The sequence below is a fragment of the Nothoprocta perdicaria genome, unplaced genomic scaffold (assembly GCF_003342845.1).
Source record: "Nothoprocta perdicaria isolate Ctin4 unplaced genomic scaffold, notPer1 scaffold_157, whole genome shotgun sequence".
Taxonomy (NCBI): domain Eukaryota; kingdom Metazoa; phylum Chordata; class Aves; order Tinamiformes; family Tinamidae; genus Nothoprocta; species Nothoprocta perdicaria.
In genome coordinates this window covers 1,838,402-1,858,872 of record NW_020454727.1, presented here as the reverse complement: position 1 = coordinate 1,858,872, position 20,471 = coordinate 1,838,402, and the positions used below count along the sequence as shown (strand labels likewise).

At 57.4% G+C, this 20,471-nt stretch overlaps 1 protein-coding gene across 1 annotated transcript in view; it reads right to left on the bottom strand.

The window, feature by feature from the left end:
• Positions 1 to 20,471, bottom strand: part of MAST3 (microtubule associated serine/threonine kinase 3) — a 31,047-nt gene that overhangs the window by 4,857 nt on the left and 5,719 nt on the right. Inside the window, exons 3-29 of the mRNA XM_026035178.1 lie at positions 15,440 to 15,528; positions 14,845 to 14,917; positions 14,301 to 14,321; positions 12,957 to 13,035; positions 12,201 to 12,358; positions 10,260 to 10,335; positions 9,658 to 9,867; positions 9,473 to 9,574; positions 8,801 to 8,933; positions 8,096 to 8,163; positions 7,067 to 7,152; positions 6,673 to 6,881; positions 6,186 to 6,324; positions 5,711 to 5,843; positions 5,395 to 5,560; positions 4,850 to 4,951; positions 4,326 to 4,448; positions 4,025 to 4,134; positions 3,689 to 3,843; positions 3,294 to 3,520; positions 2,938 to 3,138; positions 2,514 to 2,740; positions 2,275 to 2,397; positions 1,708 to 1,844; positions 1,182 to 1,363; positions 898 to 1,016; positions 46 to 759 (exon numbers count right to left, since the gene is read on the bottom strand). Coding sequence (XP_025890963.1) covers positions 46 to 759; positions 898 to 1,016; positions 1,182 to 1,363; positions 1,708 to 1,844; positions 2,275 to 2,397; positions 2,514 to 2,740; positions 2,938 to 3,138; positions 3,294 to 3,520; positions 3,689 to 3,843; positions 4,025 to 4,134; positions 4,326 to 4,448; positions 4,850 to 4,951; positions 5,395 to 5,560; positions 5,711 to 5,843; positions 6,186 to 6,324; positions 6,673 to 6,881; positions 7,067 to 7,152; positions 8,096 to 8,163; positions 8,801 to 8,933; positions 9,473 to 9,574; positions 9,658 to 9,867; positions 10,260 to 10,335; positions 12,201 to 12,358; positions 12,957 to 13,035; positions 14,301 to 14,321; positions 14,845 to 14,917; positions 15,440 to 15,528 — 4,162 coding nt within the window. The remainder of the gene's footprint in view (positions 1 to 45; positions 760 to 897; positions 1,017 to 1,181; positions 1,364 to 1,707; positions 1,845 to 2,274; positions 2,398 to 2,513; positions 2,741 to 2,937; positions 3,139 to 3,293; positions 3,521 to 3,688; positions 3,844 to 4,024; positions 4,135 to 4,325; positions 4,449 to 4,849; positions 4,952 to 5,394; positions 5,561 to 5,710; positions 5,844 to 6,185; positions 6,325 to 6,672; positions 6,882 to 7,066; positions 7,153 to 8,095; positions 8,164 to 8,800; positions 8,934 to 9,472; positions 9,575 to 9,657; positions 9,868 to 10,259; positions 10,336 to 12,200; positions 12,359 to 12,956; positions 13,036 to 14,300; positions 14,322 to 14,844; positions 14,918 to 15,439; positions 15,529 to 20,471) is intronic.

Genomic DNA, 20,471 nt, shown 5'->3' with positions numbered 1-20,471 from the left:
GGCCGCGGGCTCCCGGGCGCCCCGCAGCGGCAGCCCGGCCGTTGCCTCCCCGCACGTCCGGCGCGAGGGCTCCCGCCGGGCGCTCCCGCGCTCCACGGCGCCGTCCGTGGGCTCCGTGTGGAGCCTGCCCAGCAGCTGGAGGGGGTAGGAGCCCTGGCATTCCCACTCGGCCGCGCCGAGCTCCTGCTCGTCGCTCTCCGATCCCTGCACCGCGATCTGCGGCACAGGCTTGGGCTCTGCTGTGGGATCCCGCTTGCTCCAGCGGGATGAGCTCGGCCCGGCCTCGGCCCAGGAGGCTGTGTGGAGGCTCCGGCGCTGCGGCTCCTCCGGCCTGGCCTCGACCTCGGCGCCCTCTTTGCTTACCGACACCAGCTCGGGCTCGTCAAAACTCACTTCTTGAACCGCCTCCTGCTTCTTGAAGGAGTCCCGGCGCTCCGAGAGGTTCAGCCTCCTCATGACAACCACCTCTTGGTCGTGCCTGTCCCCCAGCCACTCGCGCATGCGGGACGCCCCCACGTAGCCGTGCTCGCCAGCAAACGCCGGTGCGGGCACCTCGCTCTCTCCCCAAGCCTCTCCTGTCCTGTCCGCCGGAGGCAGCTCCAGTCCCAGCTTGCGGCCGCCCATGCTCTTCTTCTCCGCCAGGTAGGTTGCCATCTTCTCCGCCGACTGCACTCGCTTTAGCAGAGGGGACCTGGGGCACTCGGCGCTGCGCGGCCGAGAGCCGTGCCTGACGATGGTGGGGGGGGACAGAGTCTTGCCCTGGAAGGAATGGATGTTTTTGGGGTACCCGGGCAGCGGCGACGGAGATCGCTGCGGGGAAGGCGGCCGCTGGGCGGGCGAGGGGGTGCAGGCGAGGGGCGAGGGGGGGATGCTGCTGGTGGACTTGCGGCGTCCCACCTTGTAGCGCTGCCCGCCGAGCTTGGGCGCCAGCCCGTGCAGGGAGCTGGGGCGCACGTGGCCGGCCGGAGAGCTGGGGGTGCTGGAGGAGGGAGAGGTGCTCTGCGGGGACGCTGCATCTGCCACACAAAGAGAGAAGGCGCGTGGTGAGGGAGGCCCCCCCATGACATGGGGTGCCCCAAACTCCTCACTCATGCCGCAGGAGCAAAGCTGCAGCCGGGACCTTGCAGACAAGGGCCCCCAGCCCTTGTCCCCTGGCTGGGACAGTGACGCGGGGGACACACCTTGGGGCTGGTCTGGCGCGGGGCTGCGGCACGGCGTCGTGGGGCCGGGGGACAGGCTGTGCGTGGGTGACTCCGGGAGGCTCTCGCTTGACGACAGCGAGTGGTGGAGGCCGGAGGAGAAGCTGCGGCTGGTGTGCAGGACTGTCGACTGCTTGGAGATCTTCTTGAAAAGGGATTTCCTCCTTGGGAGAAAGCAAAGACCGTGGGAAGGGCGTCCATGGGCAGGTTGGTCAGGCCCAAGCACGAGCTGCTCCTAAAGCCCCAAGCAGCCTCAGCCTCTCCTTAAAGCCAGCAAACCTGCAGCCCTGCACAGCCAATGCTGTTGGGACTATCCGTGAGCAGGCTGCAACCTCCCACCTCCAGGCTCCAAGGTATCCAAGAGCCAGAGCACCCAGCTCACAGCAAGGAACCAGAGGGATGGCACTCAAGGAGGCAGCTGCGCTCGCCCCATCCCAGTTCCAAGTGGCATTTCAGCTCCAAGCCACCCAGGATAAACACCACTGTATCTCAGTTTGGTTCCACTCACCTGTCCTGGTTGTCCCTTTTCCTGCTCTTCTTACTCCTTCGTGCCATCCTGGTCTTGGAGCTGTTTTTCCGAGCAGGGCCGATTTTGATGGACGTGTTCTCCAGGGCGGTGGTTCGCAGGGCTACTTTATTGCCGCTCTGAGAGGAAGAATGCGGGTCACTGCAACACGCTGGACCCAAAGGCCAAGCTTTAACCCAAAACACGAGCCTGTACCTCCCACCTCGCTGTCAGCGGAGGCGACGACGCAGTGAGCGCGGCTGCAAGGCAGCTCCGAGGGCATTTACAGGAAGCCAAGAGCCCCAAACACCTCAGGGCTACAGCTCTGAGTGCCTCAGTTTAGGCCAGGAGACAGGCAGGGTGACAACTGCCTTCTTGCTACAGCGGGGTTGGAAGAAGAGGCTTGGAGGAGACGCTAGCCCAGGATGCCCGGGCAGCTCCGCAGCAGCCCAGAGGTGGCTGTTGGGAGCATCCTCTGCAGGGAAGAGCCTCCGCTCCCAAGCCCTCCATTCCCACTCTTTCTATGGCCATCAATTGTTGCTGCAGAAAGACTTGACGGGCCTGACCCACCTTGAGCAGCAGCTCCACCACGTCCCTGTGCACTAAGCCCAGCACAGACTCCCCGTTCACATGCGTGATGAGATCCCCCGCTCTCAGCCCCGCTTCCTGGGCCGGGCTCCCATCTTCCACGCTCTGAAAATTGAAGTGTGGGGACTTGGTTAAGACGCAGGCTCCATCCATCTGCACGGTGCCTCGGCGCGGACGCCCGTGACCGGTGCCCCTCGGTGCAAAGCTGCCGTGTCACTCACCCACACCATGTGGTGCACGGCGTACACGTCGCTGTCGCCCATGTACACGCGGATGGCGCGCAGCGTGAAGCCGTACTTCTTGCCCGAGCTGTGGATGAGGATGGGGGGCCGCAGGCTGGTGATGGCCAGGGAGGAGTCTCGGCTTGGCGACGAGTCACGGGACGATGGGTTAGAAGAGAGCGAGTGGGGGGAGATGGGGCTCATGAGGGCCCCGCTGCTCAAGTCGTCTGCAACAAGGGAAGGAGCCTCAGCATCAGAGCTGCAGGAAACCCACTCCATTACACAGCATGCAGCGTTGTGCTGAGCCCCACAGCAAGGGCACCAAACCCTCTCTGGCAACTGCAGCACCCGCCTTGTGCCCAGGGACAGCCCCACAGCAGCTACCCCAGCAGCAGCTGCTGAACCAACACAGCGACCCACAAACCTGAGGTGATGATGAGGGACAGGGCTGAGACAGAGGCAGACTTGGGCACTCGGCTGCCCGGTGAGACTCTCTGCTTGTCCGACACGTCCTTGTGGCTGTTCAGGCGGCGGCTGCTACCTGGCTCCAAGCCCCGGGGAGTGGAATTCTTGGTGCCGGTGCTGTTGCTCCGGAGGCGGATGCGGTTCAGGCTGACAAGATCAGCTGTACAGAGGACAGAAGGAACGAGAAGTGAAATGGCTGAGAAACACACGGGACAAGTGACGTCCCTCTAGGGACAGGACTGTGCAGAAGAGCTTGTGCCCTTTGGGAAAGCAGCCCCATGCCTCCACAACAGCCAGCATCCGCAGCCTACGCACCAGATAACGCCGAAGACTTCACTGGGCCCCCTGCGTCGGGATCTCCCAGCACAAACGTGGGTCTCTCCACCTTGGAAGGAGCCAGGCAGGGGCTTTCATCTTCTGAGGAGAAGGCGAACTTGGGCATGGTGTCCAGGCTGTAGGTGCTGGTCAGGGCGGCGGGGCTGCGGCTGCGCTCGTGCTGAGAGGTGTACGGCGTGGAGCTGCAGGACGTCCATGAGCGCAGCCTGCTCAGCAAGAGAAAGAGGGCTCAGGACTCCGACGGGCAAGTGAGGCAGCTGATAATGATTCACTGCCACGTGCTTGGACGTGTTCCACCGTGAACCTCATGGCAATGTTACCATCTCCATTCAAAGACCTCATTCAAACTGCACCCTCCCCAGCTCCTCACTCACCGGGTCTCCGGGACCAAGGGGCGGCTCTTGTCCTCATCTCCCGAGCTCCTGTCCCATCGCTCTGTCCTGTCCTCTTTCTCCTCACTGTGACTCCGTTCCGAGGAGGAGAGGCTGAGGTTGGAGTGAGTGGCCAGGTATTCGGAGCTGCTGTAAACCTGAGGGAAAGACCAGTCATTTGAAAGCAGCAGAAACCTGGGAGCAGCAGCAGAAACCTGGGAGCAGCAGTAGACAGCGCTGCAGGATTCCTCCTGCTTCCAGGGGACAGCCAGCCAGGACAGCAATGTGTGCATCACCTCCCCAGCCTGTCTTTACATCACAGAGGTTAGGTTCCAATACCTTGCTGAAGCGATGGGAGCAGGAAGAGAACTGGCCAATCTCAACAGACGACTCCTCATCGTTGGTTTCTTCATCCTCTGAATCCAAGTGGCGGTACCTCTCGGAGCGGGCTGAAAGCAAGGAGCACAGAAATGCTGGCTGAGAGATCTGGAAACAGAAGTAAGTAAATCTGTTCTGCAACCTAACCCAGGTTGTGAAATGACTGACTTTATCCAGGAGATGTTTGTCTCCTGTCAGAGCATCTGGTATGCAGCTGGAATAAAGGATTCACAGGGAGGGAAAGGAATGGATTTGGCCTCACTGTCAAAGTAGCTGGTGTCATCCTCTGACTCGAGCTGGGGGATGAATTCTGCCTTCTGCCGGAGCAGCCCGTTCCAGTCCAGGTGCAGGAAGAAGGAATGGTGCTTCACCTCGTGGGCACCGCCTGGCACGCAGAGGAAACGTGTTAGGAAGGACGATGCAGAGCCCAAATCGCTGGCTCCTGCTCTCAGCCCGAAAAGGAAAGGCAAGGAAAAGGCAAGGAAACAACTCATCCAGCCCCTCTGCCCCACATGGCAGACGGCCTAAGACAGGATGCATCTGAAACCTGCACTAGCCTCTGGCTTCCCAGAGCAAACCCTGGCCAGAAAGCATCCAATAACCCTAAACCAGCAGGACTTACTTTGGTTGCTGCAACACAAAAGCAAATGCTTTGACATGAATAAGTCGGGTGCCGAGCACCTCGCAAACCCTGCTCAGCGCAGAGTCACGCAGCCACCTCGGGGATGGCCCCACGCATGCCCAGCACCACAGCCCTGCCCGGCGTGGCGCTCGGGACGCGCGTACCGGTGCCCAGGCGCTCGAGCGGGCACTGCCGCAGCAATCGTGTGATCAAGTCCTGAGCGTCAGCAGGAAGAGCCTCATCTCCTTCAGGCCAGATGATTTCATCTGAAACAAAAGGGAAAACAAGGCTCGAGTCCTTCCTCTGCTCATAGCAACAGATGGAGCCAGTACAGTTGGGTCAGAGTGCAGTGTAGTCACAGGGCCGCAGGCTGGGGCTGGAAGGGAGACTTGGCATCAGGCTGGGCCTCATGACAAGGCAAGTTCACAGGAGGAGTGACTTGCAGGCAAGAGGAAAATCCACCAGCAACATGAGCAAAATAAAGTCATCCTCCCAAATCAGCAAATCCAGGCTCCAAAACCTTGAGGGACTTTCAACTCTCTCACACAAAGTGGCTGAAATAAGAGTCGAATTAAGAGTGCGAGGAAGAGGATAAAACTTTCGTGGGTACAAAACCAAGCAACAAAACACAGAGCATGTAAAGGAAGAGCCAGGCAGAAAGGGCAACTGAAGCAGCCAAACTGGCTGTGCAGCAGCTACCGACACTCACCGCTGATCACCTGCCCGAAGAGCTCCTCAGGAGTGTCTCCAAAGAAGGGGACGCAGCCCACCAGGAACTCGTACAGGATGATGCCCATCGCCCACCAGTCAACAGGCTTCCCATAGCCCTGGATGAGGATGACTTCTGGCGCGATGTACTCCGGAGTGCCACACACCTGCATGGGAACAAGCAGCGTTGTCGGTGCCTCTGCGTCCTGTGCAGGAAACCAGGGCCTTTGCAACAGGCTCAGGGTCTTTGCCACATGTCCCAGGCAGCCTGAATCTTTTGCCCTAAAGCTGTGAGCTCCCAGGCATCCTGGAAGTACCTGCTTGTCCATGAACTCCCGAGTGTCCTTCTCTATGTGCCCTTCATACAGGTTCGTGGTCATATTCATCAGGCCAATCTTTGACAGACCAAAATCCGTCAGTTTTATGTGGCCCATGGAGGTGATCAGCAAACTGCAAGGGAGGACAGACACACAGAGCTGCAGCTGGTCCTGAGCAGGACCTCCCCGCACCCCAACCCAGCCGCATGCAACAGCACAGAAGAAGGAAGGATATGGAAACCAGATCTTTTGACATCAGCAATCACTTCCCGAAACCCAACTTCATTCCCCTTTAGCTCCCCAATTCTCCCTTCTGCATGGAGGCTGAGAAACAGAACTGGGGCATCATATGGAAGGGTTTTGCTCTTTGGTTAGTGGCTGGGATCAGTCCGTCTCCACAGAGGATGGCAGGAGTCTTCTCCTTCTCCACTGAGCCCCAGCCCAGCCCGTGCTCAGGCCTGACCCACGTCCTCACTTGTCAGGTTTGAGGTCCCTGTGCACGATGCCATAGTTGTGCAGATATTCCAGGGCAAGCACCGTCTCCGCGAAGTACATCTTTGCCATGTCCACTGGCAGCGGGCCCATGTTCTTCAGCAGCGTGGCACAGTCCCCCCCTGCAGGAACACAGGTCCTCCTGAGCACGTGCGGCTCAGAAAAGGCAGGAAAGTCCCTGGGCAGGGTTACACCAACGGCCCCACAAGCTGGCAGGGCTCCCAGCATCAAGAGACCTTCATACCCCACCTCAGGGCAGCTGCCACCCATGGGTGCTTGCCAGAAATCCTCTCCTAAGTGAGCAGCACCTCTCCCACCTTCATCAAGGTGAGAGAAATAGGAGAACCTGTGTGATTCCCTTTGCTCTGACACCATGAATGGTCTCTGCACTGACATCTATATCAGAAGATTGGCCCGTGTTGCCTTTCCCCCTCCCTGCCCCACTATCCAGCCTCAAGCCCTGTCCTCACCTTCCACGTACTCCATGACCATGCAGAGGTGCCGCTTCGTCTCGAAGGAGCAGAACATGCTGACCACAAAAGGGTTCTCTGCAAAGGTCAGGATGTCCCTCTCCACAAACACCTGCTGGATCTGGTTCCTTAGGATGAGGTTCTGCTTGTTAATTTTCTTCAAGGCAAATCGTTGCCGCGTCTCTCTGTGCCTCACCAGGTACACGGCCCTTGGGGACAGCAAAAACACCTGGGCCTCAGAACGTGTCCTCCAACGTCCAGGACCAACGACATGGGACACGCAGGACATAGGACAGCTGGCCATGTTTCAGAGGAGCTGGTACTGCTGAGAACTGAGAAGTTCTCCCCTGGGTATTTGTGCCCAGGTACTGGGACATGGCCCTTCCTCACTCACCCGTAGGCCCCGTTGCTGATGAGCTTGATGGTCTCGAAATCCCCCTCGCAGGGTTTCCTCCGCGGAGCCGGGGCTGAAGGCTGGCTCTGAACGAGACACACAAGGGCTTTACTGTCTCCTTGCCTGGGGATGCTGTACAGACTGCCCGCAGGATTCATCACGTTGTGCCCATCACCAACAGACACAATCTCTAACGGGACTGTCCCTGAGGCCCCGTGTCCCTGAGGCTCCAACCAGAACATACAATCACGGAATGGTTGAGGTTGGAAGGGACCTCTAGGGATCATCCAGTCCAACCCCTGCTCCAGCAGGGACACCCAGAGCAGGGGGCACCCGGGCGCATCCAGGTGGGTTTGGGAGACCTCCAGAGCAGGAGGCTCCGCAGCCTCCCTGGGCAGCCTGGGCCAGGGCTCGGGCACCCTCACACTGCAGAAGTTCCTCCTCACGTGGAGATGGGGCTGCCTGGGGTTCAGCTTACACCCATTGCCCCTTGTCCTGGCACTGGCCACCACTGGGAAGAGTTTGGCCCTTTCCTCCCTACATTCCCCCTTCATAAACTTATATATGTTAATCAGATCCCCTCTCAGCCTTCTCCAGAGAAAACAGGCCCAACTCAGTCTCTCCTTGTACGAGAGATGTTCCAGTCCCTTCATCATCTTTGTTGCCCTTCACTGGACCCTCTCTAGAAGTTCCATGTCTCTCTCATACTGGGGAGCCTAGAACTGCACGCAGTGCTCCAGGTGTGCAGACCACGGCCAAAGCCAAACTTGCCTCCAATGAGGCCATTCTACACAGCACGGCAGCAGCCAAGAGAGCAGAGCGGTGGCTGGGGAATATTGCCAACAAAAACACCCCAACACCCCCACGTTAGTCACTTGCTTAGGGAAGGGATGGTCCTAATTCTACTCTTCCAGACTAAGACAACACATGAGCTGCTCCGTACACAGAGTGCAAAGAGTTATAGGCTGAAATGACACAGGGCAAAGCAAGAGGAAGCAGGAGGGGAAATGACAACAGTCCAGCGCTCACCTCGCAGGCATCATCGTTCTCCGGTGTGATGGTGTTCCCGCTGTCAAAGTGATCCAGCTGCACCATTTCTGTAGAAGACAGTTATTACCTTTTTCTTCATGCTCAGCTCCCACAAAGATAATTTCCCAACAAGCACTTTCCCCCCAATCTCTAAGATCTCCACGGGGATTTAGTTATCCATGGGGATTTGTTTGAGCTATTGTATGGAGAAAATCAGGTCACAGTGTTAAGAGGTTAAACATTTATATAATTCTCTTTTTCCATAGTCATTGCCGTGTTCTTCAAGGATTACAGTTCCCCCAAGGCCTTGGCTTCCTATGGATTAAGTGTTCTTGAGATTAATCTACTTTGCTGAACATGTAGGAAGCAATAATGAGAAATGCTGGGCTGGCATGGAGACTTGGACTCCATCCTGGACCTGCAGCCCAGAGCATCCAGCACACGCCTGCAGCCTGGGGGTCACTTCAGCCTTGGCCCCCAGGATTTATAGGAATATCACATATTGCTCAGGTATAATCCCTTGGCAGGGAATCAGTCACAGGCTGACAGACCTTTTGGTCTCCCCTTGGAGGAGGAGGAACAAACTGGAGAGGAGGAGGGAGCCCAAAGAAGGAGCCCAGCTCAGCAGCAGCTTGGGAATCCACGTCCTACTGGAGACCTTTCTCCAGGCCCTCAGCTCAGCAACAAGTCCAAGAGCTTCCCTACCTTCCAGCGGGTCCTTGACTAGTCCCAGCTGGCTGATGATGTATCGGGGAATGTCCGTCTTTATTCCCTGGCCGACTTTAGCATGCCCCTCTGCAGCTTCCAGGAGATGATAGAATTCCTCAGGATCAAACTCCTACGCAAGGCGGGGAAACAAGGAAAGTCAAGGAACAAGCCTGCCTTCACTTCGTACAATTAAATCTGTTCTCAGCCCCATTGATGGCCACTTTTAATTGGGGCACAGGCTCGGGATGCTTGCAGGAGAAAGCTCAATACCTTGCTCCTTTTTCTAGCATCAGGCCTCTGAGCTCGAAGAATAGATAAAAAAATGCAGCCCTAAGACCTGGCCTAGGAGAGAAGCCCTTACAGAGACCACACTGGTAGGATGCTTGGCACCTTCCAGCTCTAGAAAATGCTGGAAATGCTGGAAAATGAGTTGGGCCCCACAGAGAGCTCTATCAAATCTGCAACCATAGAAATTCAGTGTAACAGATTTAAATCAGATGAGAAAAACAGTGAATATGTTCCTATCTCCACCCTCCACTGGGAAAATCCAGTCTCTCCTCTCCAAGAAATGGCTCTAGTGCTGTGAATGAGCAATCCCCCACGGGATGTGGATGCTGGCGGCTCTGAGCACACAGGTGCATGAACCGCGCGGGAGACACTGCCTCTTACCAGGCACTCCAGAAGACGGGCAGGCCGGGAGATTATTATCAGCAGCTTCCTCACTAGCTGGTCAATAAACTTCACTTCCTCGCTCTCGGAACGCTCCTGAGCCTGCCAGAGGGGAGGCAGAAACCAGAGTCATCACCAAATTGCCCCCAGGAGACGGGACGGGGCAGGGCCTGCCCCACACTCACGTCTCTGAGCATCTTCTCGAGTTTCTCCTGCAGCTCCATGAAGTAGCGGGAGGTGATGAGAGCCCCCTGGGACTTCGCCAGGCAGTCACGGGCCAGCTCGATGATCTGGTGGTGAATGAAGCCCAGCACCCCATCTGCCAGCGGCAGGATGCTGCTGGGGGAGAAGTTCCTAATAGTGTCCTGCAGACGCTCCTCCATCTGGGCCGTGGCCTGCAGGGCAGAACAGACAGTGATGCCTGGGAACACACACCCAAAACCACAGTCAGGGTTTGGCCGACAGCACTGCTGGTCTGGAACTACCAGCTCTTCTATGTGTGTGCCCACCATGGGTTGCACAGGCCCATCTGGAACAGGGCATCCACCAAGAAGCCCCTCACAATCTTTAGGGACCGTTGCTTGCAGGGCAACGTGGCTCTACGATGCTGCAGAGCCTTATGTCCCTGTCTCCCCAGTTAGCTCCTGAGTCTCCAGTGCCCTGCGACACCCCTCAGTATCTGTACGTTTTATCTTCCAGCACAGAGAAGTGATTTTTCTGGAGATGAAGCTGTCAAAATACATTGGAGGCACGAGCGTGAGTTGTCCTCACCCGGCCAGGCAGTTACCTTGGGGAAACGCTCCTTGTAGACATGGTTCATCATCACAACCTCGTTATCGAACGTGCCGCTCGTTCGGCCGGGGCTGCGGAGGGAGGAGGAGGAGGGAGCCAATTGCATTAGGAGATCCAAGTCATTTACAGCTATGCAAATAGTTACTGCCCCTGGAGAGTCACCACAATTTGCTCTCTCTTCGTGATTCTCCATTCGGAGTGCCCTGCTGGCTGTCGGGTCCAGGGAGCATCAACCTCCCGCAGGGCCGGCTCCCAAACTCAAGGCACTTTAAAAACCCCAGGTCACTTTGAATCCAGGTCTCCAGAGCTGGAAAGTTAATGCATGAGTCACTTCGCTTTAAACAGATACCTCATCTTTTGCTTCCTCTCATGCTAGAATTTCTGCTTCAGTCCCTGCCGTGATGTCAATATTATAGACAGCAGCTACAAAGCCACTGGAAAGATGCCTAGGCTGCAGCCGACTGCAAACAGGCACGTAGTTGCAGCATCTGGGTTTCTACAGTTTGTTGCTCTATTTGCCTTTATGCAATTCATTTGGGATGACAGAAAAACAAACCGACAGAAAAAAACCCCAATAACTAAAATCCCACTTTCTTCCCAGCAGAAATGGGGATTTTCAGGGAAAAAAAAATGCTTTTCTCTCCCCCTGCATGTGCCCTTATCTGACCCTGCCTCTCCCTGGCCCGTGCCACAAGCAATGGCTCTATAATCCCCTTACACAAAGCAAGGCACGGGAGCAGCCAGCAACTCATTAACCACGATATCATAAATAGCATGATCAGAACCAGATCCAGCTCACTGCCATTAAGAGGAGAGGCCTAACTCAGCACTGAAACTCTATTTTTGCTTTGTGCCAGTAACAGCAACCGCAGAACTGGCGTTTCCTTGGTGAAAGGGTCACAACTTGCAAAATCTGTCAGGTAGTTAATCTGGTTTTAATGAAATTTCAGTGGAGAACACACCAGACCAGCCACAGCGTTGCCTTCACAAACAACAGCGAGGTACAAACAGGGTCTCTGAACATTTCACAAAAAGGAAAAAAAGAAAAAGATTTAACTGAAAGATCCCCCTGCAAAAAGCAAAAACTCCCTGTATTTGGCAGATAGAAACTCGACCAGCAAATGCTCCTTGCTTAGGGCAAGGCCTTGAGGGGACAGTGCAGACCTGAGCCTACAATATGCAACAGCCCACAGATTTCTCCTGTCACCTCTGCTCTCTGGTTTCTACATGGGAGCCAGGGAGCAGAGTCACCTGCACAAAGCGCCCTGCCAGGATCCCCGAGAAGGCCGTGCACCCACCTGCAATTCTTGTTCTGGAGAGGCAAAGGCTTAGCAGAGAAGGCAGTGCCCTTCAGATGCACCCACAGCGCTCAGCTCCATTTAATATAGGTAATGCTCAATCCAAGCCCAGAAAGAGGCTTTTTAATCTTTTAATGGGCGCTTGGGTTGGCAGCCTCTCTGCAAGGACAGCTCACATGGGCACTCAGGGCTGATGCCACAACGTGGTCTGCCTTGGGCTTCCCCTCCTCGCTGCAGCCTTTGGGACATCTCAAGAGGACGCTGTAAAATGACCTTTCTGGAACAAATTCCAGTTTCTCAAAGCTCAGCCCAAGGAACCTGACTCTCAGATATCATCTGTTTCCAGGAAAAAAAAAAAAAAAAAGAAGAAAAGCCACATCCTAGCAGACAAGAAACTGCTGAAAAACAGGCTCTGAGTAACGTGCATGGAGATCTCCCCGGCTCGCCTGCAATGGGAAAATCTGCATCAGGGTTGATCAGTGTCACGAGTCCGGCTGAGCAGGACGGGGACAATGTGGGAAGAGCTCAGGAGAGGGCAGAGCCCTCGACCTGGCAGGGGCTGCATGTGGGACCGTGGCTCTTGTCGCTGCGCCCCGTCCCGCTCCGCGCGCGGCTCCCGCTCCCGTTGGTTTGGGTACCTCAGGCTCCGGGATCGTGGGCGCAGGCAGGGCGAGTGCCGCCCCTCTTCGTCCGTGACGCTCTCCGTGCTGCGGAAATGCTTCGAGAGGAAATGCAGCTCATCGGCGGTGGGCTGGTACGGCAGCTGGTGCAGACGCTCCTGGGAGGACGAAGACGACTGCAAAGAAGCACAAGAGGTAGCGAGTCAGGAGGCAGCTCCGTCCCCGCCGGGCAGCAGGGTGGAAGCCAACAAGCCCTCTAGAAAAATACTCCTCGGAGCCTCTTAGTAGGCTGGAAACATTGACAGGCAGCAAGCGGAGCTGCTCTGCACAGACCTGCTGTGGTCAGTAATGTGAAAATGGAAGCAACCCCAAATGACATGAATGAAGGTGCTCCCTGGCCCACCCCGTGCTGCCTGCACAGCACCAGACCTGCCGCTCTGCAGCTCAGCACGACCCTCATCCGCATTTACCTGCAGCAGCCTCAGCAGTTCCTGCCCCGTCTGCCCTACCTGCGTACAAGGTGCTCAAAAAGGGACACGCAGCAAAGCTTTAATGCGCAAAAAAAGAACTGCTGCCATTAGCAATACTCCATAGCTTCCTTAAAAGCACATTATGAGAAACATGATGCAGCTAAAACATGTGGTCAGCAGAGAAGCCCCAGAGAGGGGCTGTCTAGGAACCAGCATCGCAGACCCCAGGAGGCTTCTCACGCGCTCTCAACTAAAATTCAAGTGTTGCAGTTCTCATCTGCTACAGAAAAAGAGCAGGGCTTACCGAGACAGTGGAGCTGGGGGTGTTAGTCCCATAGCCAGACGAGGGTAGCGAAGCCAGTGACCACCTTCTGCCATCAGCCCTGCAAGCACAAACACAGGGATCACACACCGGGAAAAAACAGGTAAATGCAAAAGAAAGAATGTCAGAGATAAGGATGGGAAAGGGACCTCATGTTTGGCTCTAGTAAGAAAGTCAGGGACAACTCTGAAATCTCTTTTCCGAGCAGAATGGAAATCAGTGATATAAATGGCGATTCTGCAGTTAATTTTCCCCAGAAAGGAAGGCAGTTCTGCAACCCTGTTCCTCTGGCGAGCAGAGGTCCCTGTCCCAGGGCACTGTTTGGGCTCGGCAGGCTGACAAATCCTCAGGGATCCAGCAAGTGCTGCCTCGTGACAGCTGTGCCCTCATCTGTCACAAGCTGTGCTTGAACAGATCCATTTCAGAAGACAAAAAAAAAAAAAAAGAGAAATTCTCATTTTTAATTAGAGCAAAATTTAGGCCTCCGGGACTCTGATCTACAGAAACCGGGATCCCCAGGGCTGCCCTCACGGAGAGCACATACCCGCTAGCGCAGAGGGAGTTATAAACAGGAAGGCCGACGCTTAAGACGTAGGCGAACGCTTCCTCTCGGATGCATTTTTAATGGACAGGGCAACGACCAGGTCAAGAGGAGGTCCTTCACCTCCCTGGGCTGTTTCCCATGTGAACAGAGCAAGCAGAGCAGGGCCGTGCGCGGGCCAAGGGCCAAGCAGCAGATCCTGCCCCAGCCCCTTCACGTGGCCTCGCTATCTACGGGCCCCGCTCGGGCTCACGCGCTCTTTGCCCGGTGGTTTTGGCTTTTTGCCCCATTTCCAGCCTGGATATTAAACATAACCCTCCAGCTTTTTTTTTTTCCCACGTGACCATCAACGGATTGATGTCACTCGTCTGCCCCTACATGTGAAATTAAACACAGTGTCTTGGCATCTGCTCCTGCACACACTCACTAGCGGGGTTAACAGCATCGGCTGGGGAAGGGAAGTGGGAAGATCTTCCATGCAGGCTCCTGGATGTCTGCTGAGTGTTTGTTTTGACTTCAGGAACGTCTAGAGCGGGTCGGAATTTGGGGCTAAACTCGTGGCACCAAGAGTGTGATGGGAACAGAGCAGTTTCTGCCCGGGGAGCTGCAGTGATAGAGCAGCGCTGCAAAGCTGAGGGTGATACTGCAGCCAGCGAGCCCTGCCCAGAGCTGCAAGGGAGCAGGGCAGAAGGGATATGGCAACGTGGGGCACAGGTCCCATGTGAAAACAGCTCCGTGTTCTCTGCCCCGCTGCCCACGGAGGCCCTGCTCCTGCTGGTACTTGCCTGTCAGTCCGAGGAGCATGGCTGGAGGACAGCGGGAGGTCCCAGTCATGAGGGAAGGGGCATCGTGGCAGAGAAAACAAAAACAGAACAGGAACCAGTGAAAAGGAAGACAGAGGCGATCACTTGAGAACAAGACAGCAGGCCCAGCTCGTGGATGTTTTTTGGTGTTCTCTTGGGGACCAGCACAGGCCTGAGAAGCACTGCAACTCGCAAGCTCCAAGGAGCAAAGGGAAAGATGAAGCTAAAGCAAATAGCAGGGAGAGCTCTTGGGATCTTTGGACAGCCCTCCCATATCCTGTTCTGCTTCCTAAAGGGATGCAGAAAAGCCCTTCTTCCCACTGCAGTGGGAAGAGGCAGTTGGCTCCTCAGAAAACACAAGCCTGTCCCACAGCCCCAAACACCGTGTGAAAGTGATTCCTGTAGGCTGGAAATTCCAAATTCCTCCTAATTGCAACCTTCCCCCTCCAAGGGACTTTAAGGAGCCTCTTCCTCCACCGGCTCCGTCGGGGCGAACTGCTAATGCCAGAGGCGCCACGGGACTCACCTGCGAGCGAAGGGGAAGTTGACAGAGGAGCTGGTGGAGAAATTGCGCGGGCTGTCCAGGGGGCTGCTGCCGGCTGGGGGAAAGAGGGCAGCGTGAGCGCCCACGCGTTGCCTCCTTCACAATAAACAGTCAGGCCGTGAATTGTTTCCTAAGCCACCCTTCTATTCCCTCCTGGAAAATAAAGCTGCTTCCTGTGGATGGGAATCAGCGTGCCGGGAGGGAAGTGCCCTCCGTGGATAATGGCACTTGCTGCGGCGTCGGGACAGGCCTCCGAATTTGTTTCTCCCTGCAGCATGCGGTTGCCTCTGGCACTTGGGACCCCAAAACAAACCAAAGGGACCCCAAAGCACCAGAGAACAAAAGGGACCCCAAAGCACCAGAGCTTGTTTCGTGGGGGCGAAAACAAGCGCTAGAGCTGGGACAGTGCCGCAGCTCAGCCGTGCTCTGAGGAGGGATTTTAACCTTTTGGCTCCTCAGACTAAGCCACCCAGGCCTCTTCTGATGTATCTCCAGAGAAAGCTTCCCAAGAGCCGCAATTCCAGGTGATTCTGGCGGATGCACAGCCCATATCCCACCCCTATGGCACCCTCCTTACCTGTAGGCACGGAGAGAGGGGAGAGAGGACGTGAGAGGGTCGGCGACGGGGTCCCCACCACCAAGCTCTTCCTGTTGCTGCTCCGGCAGCTGGAGGTGAAGAATGGACAAGGAATTAGAGCGGGAAAGCGACGGACAGGGACGGCCGGGCACACGTGGGGATGGGAGGCTGCTTTTCAGCCAGTGCTTCAGGGTGACAAGGAGGGGATGGCCAAGCCTGGCCTGGGTCACAGCCTTGGCTGCAGCATCCAGGGCTGCTTCCCTAGGGAAGGGCCCAGTCCTGGTAAAATGCCACCGAAAAAGGGCCAATACGGGTATGTTTTAAGCCAAGCTGTTTCATCATTCCCGCCTGGATGCCACCCTGTGCCACGTGCTCCGGGTATCCCTGCTGGAGCAGGCGGTTGGACTAGATGATCCCTAGAGGTCCCTTCCAACCTCAGCCATTCTGGGATTCTGGGATTCCGTCAAGCTTCTGGTTTTGGCAGCTAGGGAGGGAAGATGTGTGTGGAGAGTTGGGCAACGCTCAGGGGGTGAGAATAGAAAAAAGGATCTAAAAAGCAGAAGTGATGGAAATGCCAGGCTGGGTTAGGTCCCAGCGAGACCTCCCTCAACGCGTGGAAAACGCCCTCCAGCCCCTGTAACCCCCGTCACACCTCATTTTCCCCACGTCACCCTCAAGAGGACAATCAATTCCTCAGCCCTAAGTCTTTGCTGCACCTCCAAGCACAGCAGGGCAGGGGAGAAGCCCGGCTGCACCCGCAGTGCCTGGCGCTCCCCGCTGCTCCGGGCTCTAGCGCTCAACCGCGGGCGCAGCCGCAAGCCCCTGCCCTCGGTGTCGGCGTCTGCAGCCTCAACACGTCTCAGACCGCGATTCTTCTTGCAGGGCTTTCACTTCTGCTTTCTTTTCAGTCCTTCTGCAAGGCAACGGCTTCACTTCCTTGCAAACATGCAAGGAAAAAACTTGGGAGACCACCTGCCATACCAAGGGGCTGCAGGTTGATTCCTGCAATAAGACCAGTTCTTGCAATAAGACCAATTCCTGCAATAAGACCAATTCCTGCAAAATGCAATCCCTTTGAACCCTTCCCTGCGACTGTGTTTTATTCACCGCGTCCTGCTCAAAAGCGAGAAAAGGCGCCAGAAAAACTGGATTAGGGGAGATTTTTCTAAATGTCAGATCAAGGCCACCGCCCCACGCAAACTGCAATACACCCAGGAGCCAAGTTTAAATAAAGTAGGTCAAATTGCATTTCCTGCGTATTCGCTTCCTCGGGCTGCAAATTCTGCGGAGCCGCCGTGGAATTTCCTTCCCGGGAAATGGAAACGTGCACGGATACTCCCAATTAAGGGATTTTATTTAATCGGCTGTGGCGGCCACGGTTCCCCTCTGGGGAAGGAGCTGCCTCCATGCCTGAATAACCCCCCACGTCTCGGGGGGACGGAGAGCACTGCCGCGCTGGCTGTCGCTGCACCAACGCACTTCAGCAGGCACTGCTCTATTCCACGCGGAAAATCCAAGGTCTGCAGAGTGCAGGGTCTCCGACAAGCCTCCTCATGACTGAGGCGGCTCTTTCAGGGCATCCTGACCACGCTCCTCTCCCTGCTGCATCCTCCATGAAGGAGGCCTTGCCGGGAGGCCTGTCCAGGGCTGCATGTGCACGGGAACACCCTGAACCACAGCACCAACAACCGCAACAGCCTCACACGGCTGAAATCCCGATCGACTCCTCCACCCAGGAGCCCGAGGGGGCTGCTCAGCCCAAACGGCCATGGACAGGGAGCTCTCGCCTCGCTCGGGGCCGAGCCGGGGCTGCTCCGTCTCTCTGCGCCCCTCGGCCGGGCAGGAGGGCGCGCGGGATCCTCGCTCGGGACATGTCCCTTCGGAAGCGGAAACAACCGCCTTGGCTAAGCGAGCACCGGGAACCGCCGCACCGGCACCGTCCGACGTTTCCTGTTTCCGCACACCCCACCCTGGGCGCTGCAACCATCTTGCGCCGCGTTAACCCCTGACGGGTCCCCTGACGGGTCCCCTCCCGTGCGGTCGCGGGCCGAACACGAGCGCACAGCCTCCGGGGCGCAATTTGGGCTGCGCTCCAGCCCTCGCTGCCACCGATGCCCCCATTGCTAATCACACGCTCGGTCCGTTTTACCAAAAACGGAGCGGAAAATCGCAGTCAGCAGCTCCAAAGTCGCTTGTCTGCGGTGACACGGTGTCTGTGCAGCGCTGCCCGAGCCGCTCGGCGGCCCCGGCGCTGCCGTCACCAGCCGGTGTTTTTGCAAAGGATGTGGGAAGCGCGTGGCGGCCTCGGCGGCCCCAAAGCCTCGAGCGAAACGCGGTGGCACCCGGCGTGAGGAGGCCGCCAGGGAAGCCAGGGAGCAAAGGCAGGGCGGGCTGGGGAGCTGCGTGCGGCCGCGCAGGGTCCCAGTGACGCCGCACACTCAAACGTGGTGACACCAGAGCCATAACCAAGGGCCGGCACGGTAAGAGCAAGGAAACATCCTGCTCGTGCCATGCGGGACGGACACGCATGTTCCTCCGGCATTAGGGAAACCAGGAGCCCGTCGCGACAGCTTCCCGGGATTCCAGAATGGGAAAGCAGACTCTGGTGGATCCTGAGGTGCCTGCGATGCTGGGAGCAACAGGCCCCACGTCAGCAGTGGGTGAAAAAGGAGCCCAACGCAGAGCCCCGTCTCCAGGCCCCTGTTGCTAGCAGGGTCGTGGGGACTTAGGCCAGCCTGGCTCTGCCCGCAAACGCGCGTGCAAAACCTCGTCCACAAGTGGTGCCCGCTGCAACGCTCCCCCTTTCCTGCCCCGCGCGCTGTCTCACCCTCGGGACGGCCACGGAGACGGGGGCAACAACGCGGCGCGGCTGCCTCACGCTGCCCACAGACACTCAGCAGGCACCGCATCAGGCGCCAGGAGGCCCTGGAGAGGCCGGGATACGGAGCTGGATTCCTGCTGGATTCCTCGGGGTGGCTGCAGACACAATATTCCCCCGGATCCCCCCCAAAGCGGTGCACAGCCCCACGGCGCCAAGGGCTTTTGGATGAGGAGCTGGCAGTGCAATGCAACACGCATGGCAACCTAGAGAATTCCTCTCGAGGAGACATTTGCTTCCAGTGGGATAATTCTGTGCTCAACACCTAACCCCCTAAGCAAGCGGCTTCATCCCAAGTCCCCAGGGCACTGCTCCATGCTCCTTATTCACTGTCCTTGCGGCTACCCTGTGCACGAGCCGCCACAGACAGCAGCTTTCCAAAAGCATTCAACAAGTCCAGCCAAAACTTCCCAATTTCCTTGCTCCAAAGAGGCAGGATAAAACAGTCGGAACACCCTGCTAACCCCCGGAACCGCCGCATTGCCCTGTGCCTGATTCCTTGCAATAAAATAAGGTGGTGGTACCTGTTCCGGCTGCTGTCCTGCTCGTCCAGGGTGAACAGCTTACATGGCAGGGGCTGCTCAGGAGGCACCGGGAAGAGCCCAGTTTGCCGGGACCCCGCTCGGTGGCGGGAAATTAGGATTTCTCAGCCATTAGGGTGCTCTTGATCACCCTAAATAACATCATGCGCTTTCTGCCCACTGTAAAATAGGCCAGAGCGGGTCGATGGCTGGATTCTAGGAATCCTGACGAAAGAAGAGCAAATCCTGCGCCTTTCATGGGAATTACAGCCTCATTGTGCTCAGCTAGGAACACGCAACGGCCCAGATTATCCCCCGGGCCCCGCAGCCCTAAAGAGCAGCCCCCCTGTAAGGGCACAGCCCCGCCGGCAGCTCCCAATGGGCATCGTGACCAGCGCTGACAATTTCACCAATGGTTTTTCTCCTTTTTTTGAGGAGATTTAACAGCCAGGCTCACAAGAAGGCAACATCCACAGCTCTGCTCTCAGCATCGACAGCTGCATGGGCCGGATTAATCTGCTAAGCGACTGCACTGCTTTATTCCACCCCCTGGAAATTATAAAGATAAGTACGAGGGGGATCATTTAGCTCCGGGAACGTCGCCGCGCAGCCTCCACGCTGCATTAAACACCTCCTGTGGGTAAAACCGTAGGTGAATCCCACTCGTGGGCCAACCAGCCCTCGGAATTTCACCGATTCACCCGATTGCCACAGCTGCAGGCGCTGCAAGGCGGAGGGTGCCCCTGCCCCTCCATGGTCCCCCGCAGCACTGCAGGGGTATCTCAGCCTCAGGAGGTGCCCCCCGTTCGGGCACCCCCCGGGCATTTACCCGGGGTTGCCCATGGGTGCCCGCCATGTACAGGGCCCCCAACTCCAGAGACACCCCCGAGGTTGCACAACCCGACCCATGCACCCCCAGGGTGCTGGGGGGAGTCCCCTGTTTCATGACGACTCCAACTCATGCACCTTCAGGGTAAGGAAGGGGTCCTGTTTCATGACCCCCCCAATCCATACACCCCTAGGGTGCTGGGCTGGGGTTTCCCTACTCCCCACAGACCCCCAGGGTGCTGGACAGGTCCCCGTTTCATGATCCCTCCCACCCAACCCACACAAACCCCGGGGTGAGGAAGGGGTGCTGTTCCATGACCCCCTCCACCCCCTTCCCAATCCATACATCCCTGGGGTGCTGGAGGGGGGTCTCTCTATTCCATGGACCCCCCCAAACCATGCACCCCCATGGTGCTGGGGGAATCCTCCCCTATTCCATGGGCCTCCCCCTATCCCCTACAGTGCTGAGGGGGTCCCCCTATTCCATGGGCCCCCCCCATCCCTCGCACCCCCAGGGTGCTGGGGGGGTCCCCCTATTCCATGGACCCCCACCACCACCCACACCCCCAGGGTGCTGAGGGGATCCCCCCTATTCCATGGGCCTCCCCCTATCCCCCACAGGGCTGAGGAGGTCCCCCTATTCCATTGCCCCCCCCATCCCTCACACCCCCAGGGTGCTGGGGGGATTCCCCTATTCGATGTCCCCCCCCATCTCCCGCACTCCCAGGGTGCTGGGGGGGGCCCCTATTCCATGGACCCCCCCCATCCCTCACACCCCCAGGGTGCTGGGGGGATTCCCCTATTC